At 39.2% G+C, this 9011-nt stretch overlaps 1 protein-coding gene across 1 annotated transcript; it reads right to left on the bottom strand.

The window, feature by feature from the left end:
• Nucleotides 1-3300: 3300 nt before the first annotated feature.
• Nucleotides 3301-5159, bottom strand: rassf10b (Ras association domain family member 10b). Its single transcript, XM_079338751.1, has one exon. It carries the CDS (start codon nucleotides 5075-5077, stop codon nucleotides 3707-3709), a length of 1371 nt encoding a protein of 456 aa, XP_079194877.1. The 5' UTR covers nucleotides 5078-5159; the 3' UTR covers nucleotides 3301-3706.
• Between the last annotated feature and the right edge of the window lie 3852 nt (nucleotides 5160-9011).

Genomic DNA, 9011 nt, shown 5'->3' with positions numbered 1-9011 from the left:
GGGGATTTTTCTTTCTCGCAATAGTTTGATTTAGTTTAAAGTAGGGTTGAAATATTTCACAATATCAGACTTATTTTTGTGCTGACAACATTTTTGGCAATCCAATAATTAACAGTCCACATGACAAATAAAATACCTCTAAAAAAATGAAAAGGAATGCCTTGCCTGCTTTTTAGTTTTGGGATTCCAAATCCCTGCCGCACAGGGCTATAGTCATGTTGTTCCAGCCTATGTTAAAGCCCCAGACAGACAAAACGACACGTGCTGCAAGGGAGCAAACCCACCTAAATTTGCGGTTAATTTTTGCCACTTGGAGAGGGGAAATGACACATACCTGATTTCTGTACCACAATTCACTTTCACTGTAAACACTGACACCCACTCTTATTTGAGGAGGAGGTGGAGCCTTTTGATAAGTGAGTGTGTGAGGCCGTTGGCTCTGCTCTGAGTGTGAGAGCTTAATGTGACCGGGGGCTTTGTGGAAATGGAAAGTGCAAAAAACTGCAGTCCTTCGAGTGTCCACTAAAGGCTGACTCCAAGAGCTCTGGAAGTCACATGCACACTCAACATTTAAAAATATCTGATTTTACAGCAGAAAATAATGTGTAACAGCCCGGTACGAAGAAAGGTATTGCTCAGATTAGTTATTTTGCTTATAGGCACACACTGTAAAGGGCTAGATTTATTTCCTAACACATCCGTTTTCATTTTATGAGTTATGCACAGTTAGACACAAGAGGTTTAAAAACCCACCTCAGCTCAAGCTCTCCGCCTGTCGTAGTAACAAAAAAATAGGGTTTACTACCCACCTCTAATCACTGGTAAACTTCCTTTTGTACATGTTACTGAGAAAGAAGTCTAAGGCTCTTTTCCAAAATGCAGAAGATGATTTAGCTTTTTACACTGTGCTGATACCCAAAATTTAATAATAATCCATCTGAAAAAAGTGAGTCAGTCAAAATCTATCCATAAGACTACTAAGACAGCTTACTTTTTAATTTTATAGTTTTTTCGAAATAGCATGGTGTTTAGAGGCAACAACAAGAGCAGTGGTTTAAGAGTAAATGTTAATTCCTTTTAGATATACATTTTTTACCAGTTAAAAGTCAAAGAGATAATCCGTGCCTATTTACATGCATTAGTTATTTTTATCAAATGAGTTCTATAGAAACACGAGCCACTGTATATCTGTAAGCACTCAACAGCCAATACAAAAAATCATTGACGTCCTCTTACCTGCTTTTGTTTGCAGATAACTAATTGAATCATTGCAAATATCAGGCTGAATTATCCAATTTAAATTAAAACAGCACCTACTGACATCTAAGAGTCTCCTCTGGAGAGAGCCATTTCCTCATTAAAAAAGAGTTAATGCCTTGAAATAGTCCCACAGCTCTTTATAAAATTAACGGAAGCGGCATGATGACGAAGTGGCGGTGCAGAGACCTCTGATCCCTCAATCCTCAGACGTAACATAATGAACACCCTGAGCTCGATCAGAGAAGAGCCAGCGTTTGGGAATACTGCTGCTTAAAGCGTGCTTCCTTTATCAGGTCATGCTCCCCTACTGATCACCTTCATGAACCCCTGGCAGAGTGAGTCAGATGGCAGCGATGCTTCAGAAACTTTAACCTCTGAAAACATGACCTGTGAACCCTGCCTTGACCCGAGAACAAAGACTGTGACATATTCTTTGTTGTGTTCTGGTATAGGTTTTTGTTTGCATGCACAGGGAATTGAGTTGTGCAAGTTTCTGTAGCAACACAAAGTTGTAATGAGAGACAGAAGTTTAATATAAACTGTGATAACAGAGACATAGAAGCTATCAGACTGACTACAGGAAACTGTGACAGCATACTAGAGTCAAAAGCTTTAACTATGACTGACATTCCTCAAAACCAGCTTAGCATCAGCCATTGAGAAGGACACTTCAAATTCCTGCATTTCCACTCAAGTGGCTCAAGACTTCTGGGGACTCTCCATATAATCCAAACTTGACATTAATGCAACTCCATTCAGCGTTGTGGGAAACACTCCACCAAGACTGAGACTCCACCTGTGAAACAAAAGACGAGGAATGTGCTCATGTTTTCCTCAGAGAATAATGTACATGGTTTTACATTTGCACTTGCTGAATGTGAGATAAATGCACTATCTATCAGGTCAGGCTAAGTTTTGTTCCTCCATAGAACAAAGTGACCCATTAAAAGAGACATATGAGAGAGGGTGTTCGAGGGCAGGAAGGCTGCCATCCACAGGGCATGTAAAACAATACTTCTCCTTGTTTAATGGATTCAAAGAACAAAGCAAGTTAAGGTGGCCTCTAAGCATTTGTATATTCCCATTTTCCTGAGGATAAAAAATTAAAATTCTAAGCTTACTTTGCTTATATTTTTAATAACTGTGTTGTGTTAGACATTTGTTGCAGTATGCATCAAAACAACTGTGATTACATGTATTCAATTTAACAGAAAAAGGTTTTTTGCTCACTTGAGGCAGTTTTGTCTTTTGAAAGACAGAAAAAAGTACTTAAATCCTGAGTACCTTTCTGTAAGATGTTCAGCGCAACATGAATTATTGAATCATTTTTTCTTTGGAATTAGCCTTGTTTAATAACTTAAACTTATTTATGGAAACCCGTTTATTTTTCTTTGTTTTGACCAGTTAGTTTAGAACTGATACCTTTTGGAGTAGAAGTGAAATGTCTTTAAGATCTCCAACCAAGTTCAGTCCTCGACCTGGATGACTGTGAACCTTTTTAAAGTTGGTTGAACATTTTCTTGACAACTTCATTCTGTTCAGCAACAAGGAATCAAGGTGAAAGCTCAACTTTTTGCTCACAGCTTTGTGTGTCATTGTTTAAACTTTGAAACTGTGCTACTTTGATTTAATTTGAATAGTTTAAAAAGGACATTAGGAAAAGTTGAAATGTCTGATTTACTCCACAGCAGGAAACCTCCAATCAACCAACTCCTCTGAGGAGTTGCAAAGACAAAATGTTGCCTTCAGGATTTGCTCAACTTAGATAAACAGTTATTCAAACACACACAGTTTACTGTATTGCATAAATGTGGACTGTTTAAGAAGATAAAGAACACAACATAATATTTCCTTTCGGACCTGACAGGCTAAATGCTAACCTGACATGAAACTGTCCCTACACTGATTGTAAATCAAAGAAATACTTCATTTCAATTTTATCCTTCAGACTTTACAAATCTGTGTTTTGGCTGATGTTGTTCAGATGTTTAAGTGTGGCAAAGGTTGTGGGGAAGATTATCTTTTTATGTCACAAATGATGTCTCAACACCAGTCCTGAATAAAAATGCCACAATTAACAGTTCTCGAGTCATTGTAAAAGTATATAAACAGTGAAGAGGAAATCAGAATCAGAAATACTTTATTAATCCCAGGGGACATGCAGTAACAAATGAACTCAGAAAACAATTTTATGTCAAAACAGCAACTTTCCTGAAGAGATTATTACTTTATCCCTACAAAAATGAGCTCTAAACCTAGATTAAGAATGATGTAAAAATGTAGGACCATTTAGGGATTACCATTGAGAAAGGATCTGTTTCGATTCACGATTACTCTTAATATAAGAGTGAATGCAATATATATATCAGATCATTCTGATTCCCGAGTCTGAAGTAAAAAACAAAACAAAAAACAAAACAGAAAATAATGAACTTGATGTCCAACTCTAAACCAGAGACTCCCACACAGGCTGGCTGTCAGAGTCCTGACTGTGCAGAGAACTTAATCCAGTGTCTGAGTCGTCATCGTTCACACTGTGAGCTTTAAACAAGACCCTGGCCTGCTCCACCCACTCACTCTTCCTCTCCAAAGTGCATATCATCTGCGTCTTTTCCGCCCCGTGCTGATATTTCTCCTCTCTGTCTGCACCCTCCTCTATGTCCAAAGTGTTCACTTTATCCAGCAAATCCCTCATTTCCCTCTCCCTCGCGGCGCAAATCTCATCGGTCAGCTGTAAATTGCTCCTAACAGCTTCCAAATCCGTGTTGAGGCGCAGGCCGATGTATAAACTTACATCTAGCTGCGTCCTGATCCTCTCTCCTCTCAATAGCAGCTCGTTTTCTGCATTTTCTCCTATCAGAAGCAGGTCGTTTTCTGTGTCCGCCTCTGTGAAGGAGAGGGACGCTCTGTCCTCTCTGAGCTCGATGTCTCCGCTCATCATCTTCTCTATCCTTCGCTGCATCCATCGCTGATTCAGCTCGTCCTGCATATTCTGTGTGATTATGTCTATAAGAGCCTCCTGCTCCCACAACTCCTCGTGCAGTCTGACCACCTCCTCACACTGCCGTACATACTCCTCAAACTTTACTAGAGTCTCAGCTGAGCAAAGTTTGTCTCCCTCGAGCTTTGAAGACGCAGCATCTTCCAAATAGGTGTCCTGCACATAATTAACCCCATGACTCTTCATTCTGTCAAAATGCACTTTAGCCTCACGCCTCTCGATCTCTGAATCCAGCTCTGTAATTCTCTGAATCTGCTGGCGGACTGTATGATCCTGGGAAATCACTAGATGAACCAAAGTTTCCATCTTTTCAACAGAGGACGCATCCTTGTGTACCACCCTTGTCCTTTTTTTATTTATCTTTTCCAACTTTCTGAAAGCTTTCCTAACAATCCGACGCTGTTTCTCGGGTGAAATGCCACCGATAGGAGAACGTGTTGTCCCCTTTGTAACACAGGGACCGTGTTTGCTGGGCACGACGCGCGCCTCCGCGCTCCGGGCTCCGTGGTTTGCCAAAGACACTTCGCTTTTCACCAACACAAATTTCACGTTTCTCTGCTCCTCACCCCACGCGATCCAGAGCCGAAAAATCTTGGTTTTATTTGGCAAAATCCTTTCAAAGCCTCTCCACTTCTCCACGATACAGTAAGGCCGTGAGCAGCCGGGCAGCGAGGCTGTGGAGAGGCCATGCTGAGAGTCCTGGTCCTCCAGAAGCACTTTGACAACATCTGCGCAAGTTGTGCGCTTCGACAGTCCAAAGACGAGTTTTTCCTCCCGGCAAACCCACACTGAAATCTTACTCTCCTCTGAGTCCATCGTGAATGTAGGCTCAACCTTACTTAAACATTAGAAAAATTCGTTTAATCTGCATAACTCATGTCGTCTTGCTGCATGCACGCCGTGTCGGAGACCAATATGAGAAGTTAGGGTGCTTTGACAGTCCATGTGTCCCTCTGTGCACTTTCCTGCAGCCAAATCCAGAAAACTCAACAGTGTGCTGATGCTGCGCCCTCATGTGACAAGCACTGGCATACATCATTATGAAGACTTCGTGATGTAAAAGGTGATTTTGGTTCGAGATAATGGATTCTGTACAAAGTTAATCACCAGCTGTTGTTTCCCGAGGTGTGTTGTTAGTTGTGATAGTTGTTATAATTGTTATTCAGTTCAAGAGTCTTTTAACGGCCACACTGTATATATACATACAGCCAGCCTGTGTGGGAGTCTCTGGTTTGGATGTGTGTGTGTGTGTGTGTGTGTGTGTGTGTGTGTGTGTGTGTGTGTGTGTGTGTGTGTGTGTGTGTGTGTGTGTGTGTTTGTGTTTGTGTGTGTGTATGTGTGTGATTTTCTTCTGCTTTGCTGCTGTAACACTGTAAATTTCTCAGCTTGCGAGATGAATAAAGGATTATCTTATCTCTTATTCAGATGTATTTTATACATGAATTTACAAATTAATATGACCGCTCAAAACATAATTTCAAATAAAAAATAAACAATGGCTGAGATAATAAATCCAATTAAACCATGACATATCAGTGATAGTGTTAATCATAATGTATAATCCTCAAAAGTTTGTATTTACAAAATTAGCTTCATCACACATCAAACTACTCCTCAAAACCTAAGGTCAGTAGGTCCAGGACTTTCATCTGATTCTTTTATAATGGGCCCACGACTGTGGGTCTTGACCAGACGCTTTCAGACCCTGGATACACTAAAGAAAATGAATGGATGGACTCTTAAAGCTTAAGTCTGTCCTGATTAAAGCTTAGCGGAAGTTCAATCAAGACAACCAACCATAATGATGCTCCTTCAGTATTTAAAGTGTGAGAGTGGATGCTTAACTCTTTATGCCAACATGTCATTGCTGTTAAAAAAACCCAAAAACCCTCTCTGCTGCTGCCCATTGTCATTCAACCAAATTGCTCAAATCCTCTTCCAGAACCAGAATTTCACAAGGTTTATCTCAGACCCGTGATTCTGTAGTCATGTACATTTAACTTCATATATCTGATAAAATGTATTCAATATAAATGCGTCATTGATTTTTGTGGCAATTATTTAAGTAACTTTCAATCAAAAATGTTTAAGATAGTATCTGATTATTTTGGTTGCATTAAATATGATCTTTATGTTTCTGTAATTCTGAATTACGAGAATTTCTAATGAATCCAATTCAGTAGAATTAGCCAGTTTTTAGTTGACGAGCACTTCGCGTTATTTTGCGCCTTTTTTCCGCTTTTGAATCAAGCAGCTACTGTCTGGTCACAAGACTATAGACAGACATTCGACTCTTATTGATATCTTATTTCATTGATATTGCAGAGCATGTTTGATACAGACAGATCCTCAGTAGCATTAGCTTGTCTAGGTATTGATTTTAACAATTTATGAGTGAGGCTTAGATTTACATTGTGTAAAAATATTACTTCTGGGCAGTTTAAGTTGTATTTAGATTAAAAAGAATACAGCCAAATGGTGAGAGGACTGACAAACTATCTATCTATAGTCAGTTGGACCTATATCTTGCTGTAATTAAGGTTCCCTGCCCAAAACTCTTGCTGTTTTAAGTGTTCTTTTGCATTTTTGCACTTCTAAAGTTGAAATATCTATCTATCTATCTATCTATCTATCTATCTATCTATCTATCTATCTATCTATCTATCTATCTATCTATCTATCTATCTATCTATCTATCTATCTGTCTATCTGTCTATCTGTCTATCTGGGCTTTAACAGTATTCTTAAATAGGTGCAGTATAAACATTAAGACTTAAAGAGATAAAGACAGCCTAAGCTTGGAGCGATGAATTCTTATAAATTAATATAACTGATGTGCTTAAGTGAAGCCTATTGTAACAGTCCTCCCTATACGTGCTTAATATACATAGTTTGACAGTCAGCCAAAATCCATTCAATAGTGAGTGATTCAGGCAGTTAGTTGTTTGTTAGTTTGGTAGAAGTGGAGGGATGTTTAGATTGTTGAGATTAACATTTTTATTTAAAAGACAGTTTTAGTATTTTAGTATCAGTATTTACTTAACTGAAATGTATTTTGACATGCTTTAGCTTAATTGCAGATAGCTTGTGTTGTTTGTAGAACCGATAATCCTCACCTGAGAGTGAACTGATTTCCACACCCTTATGGTTGGTTCCAGCTCCTACATAAGAGGAGGCTGGGGAGCCTCTGAGGTAGAGGGAGTTTGGAGCTGGAGTCGATCAGAGCTGTTTCAACAGTTTATCACAGAGCTGAAGGGCCCAGACTGGTATTGTTTAGAACTCAGTCTCTTTGTTTGTTTAGCACTTTTTGCTTAATGTATTTTTTCTTGCAAGTATTATTTTCATTTTCAAGGAACAAAGGAGGGCCTACAGGCTCGGTGAATACCCAGGAAAGGTAAGTCAGCAGAAGTGTAAGAGTACTAAAATATCATACTCAAGTAAAAGTACTGTTACTTAAAAAACACATTTACTTAAACACAAGTAAAAGTACCAGTTTAAAAATGTAAATTATCATAAATGTTGCTGGTGGACCGCAACGGACAGCCACAAAACAGCCCAACAGTGCCAACAGATGGCAGCAACCAGTGCTGGTAAGTCTATCATGTGGGAGGGCCCATCAACTAGCAGACCCACAAAACCCTCTAACAAAAAGTTAACTTATCTGTATGAACTTTAATGCCATATTAAATACATGTACCTACATGTCCAAGTGGTTCTTCTCTGTGATTTTGAATTGACTACTCTACCAAGTATCCAGAAGTTTTTCCACTAAAATCCATAAAGGCAAAATCAGCTGCTTCTATTTCATACAAGGCTTTTCAAATATGTGCCTTCTTTGTGAAATATTAACTAATTAGGGAACTAACTTTATGTCTACTCTGCTGAAACAGGTGTACCAGTTACTTGGTATCAGGAGACTCAGGATCACACCAGATCATCCTCAAATAGATAGGCTAAGGTACTTTAACCAGACCAAGCTTGTACACAACACTGGTACAGACTGGAATTAATGGCTGCCCTACCTCTTTGCATGCAGGTAAGTACCACAGTCCTCCACTAGTTTCTCTTCTTTTGTATGGACACGAAGTTCTGGAGAAAACGGACTAGCTGGCCCAATCGCACATGGCGGACGCCTAGCAGCAACAAGTCCAGTTATGACAAGTCAGCCAGGCCAAGAACCTTCGACCTAGGACAGAAACTCCTGGTGTTCCTACCTGGGGATAGAAGTATGCTGGATGAAGAAGTGGATGAGCAATACTTAACTCTCTAGTGACCTGGTAGACCATGATCTCGGATGGAAAACTGCTTCAGGTAAAATCTATCTGTAATTCAGAAGTTTTCCAATTTTTATTTTTAATTTTTATTTTTTATATATATAATTCAAACAATTACAATTTCCCTCAAACATGTCTGCATTACTAACTATGTCACAATGGTTTCACAGGAAATATACAAATACACTGAATTCAAATTGAAAGTTTTCTTGATGTGATGCAAAAAGCGTCATATTGCATCACATGAAGAAAACTTCCAGGCAAAGAAAAATATATTTTTCTCGTCTCAGGGCAAAATGAGGGCTGGATTCACGACCATTCAACACTACTACCATGTTTCTAATGATACACAGCTTCTTGCAAATGGGTGAAGTATTTCAACTTGTTTAATGTTCTTTTTAAAAGCAAGCTGAATCAGCTGAGCCTTGCTTCCGAGCAGCATACTGCACCGATGCTCTGAGAAGACGCTTTGGAGC

This window comes from Symphodus melops (genome assembly GCF_947650265.1).
Source record: "Symphodus melops genome assembly, chromosome: 3".
Classification (NCBI taxonomy): Eukaryota; Metazoa; Chordata; class Actinopteri; order Labriformes; family Labridae; genus Symphodus; species Symphodus melops.
Note: the sequence above shows the minus strand (reverse complement) of the source record. Positions and strands in the feature narration are given on the sequence as shown.

What these genes read in the sequence shown, in the direction of transcription:
- rassf10b (XM_079338751.1), bottom strand. Translation starts at nt 5,077, where the DNA reads ATGGACTCAGAGGAGAGTAAGATTTCAGTGTGGGTTTGCCGGGAGGAA.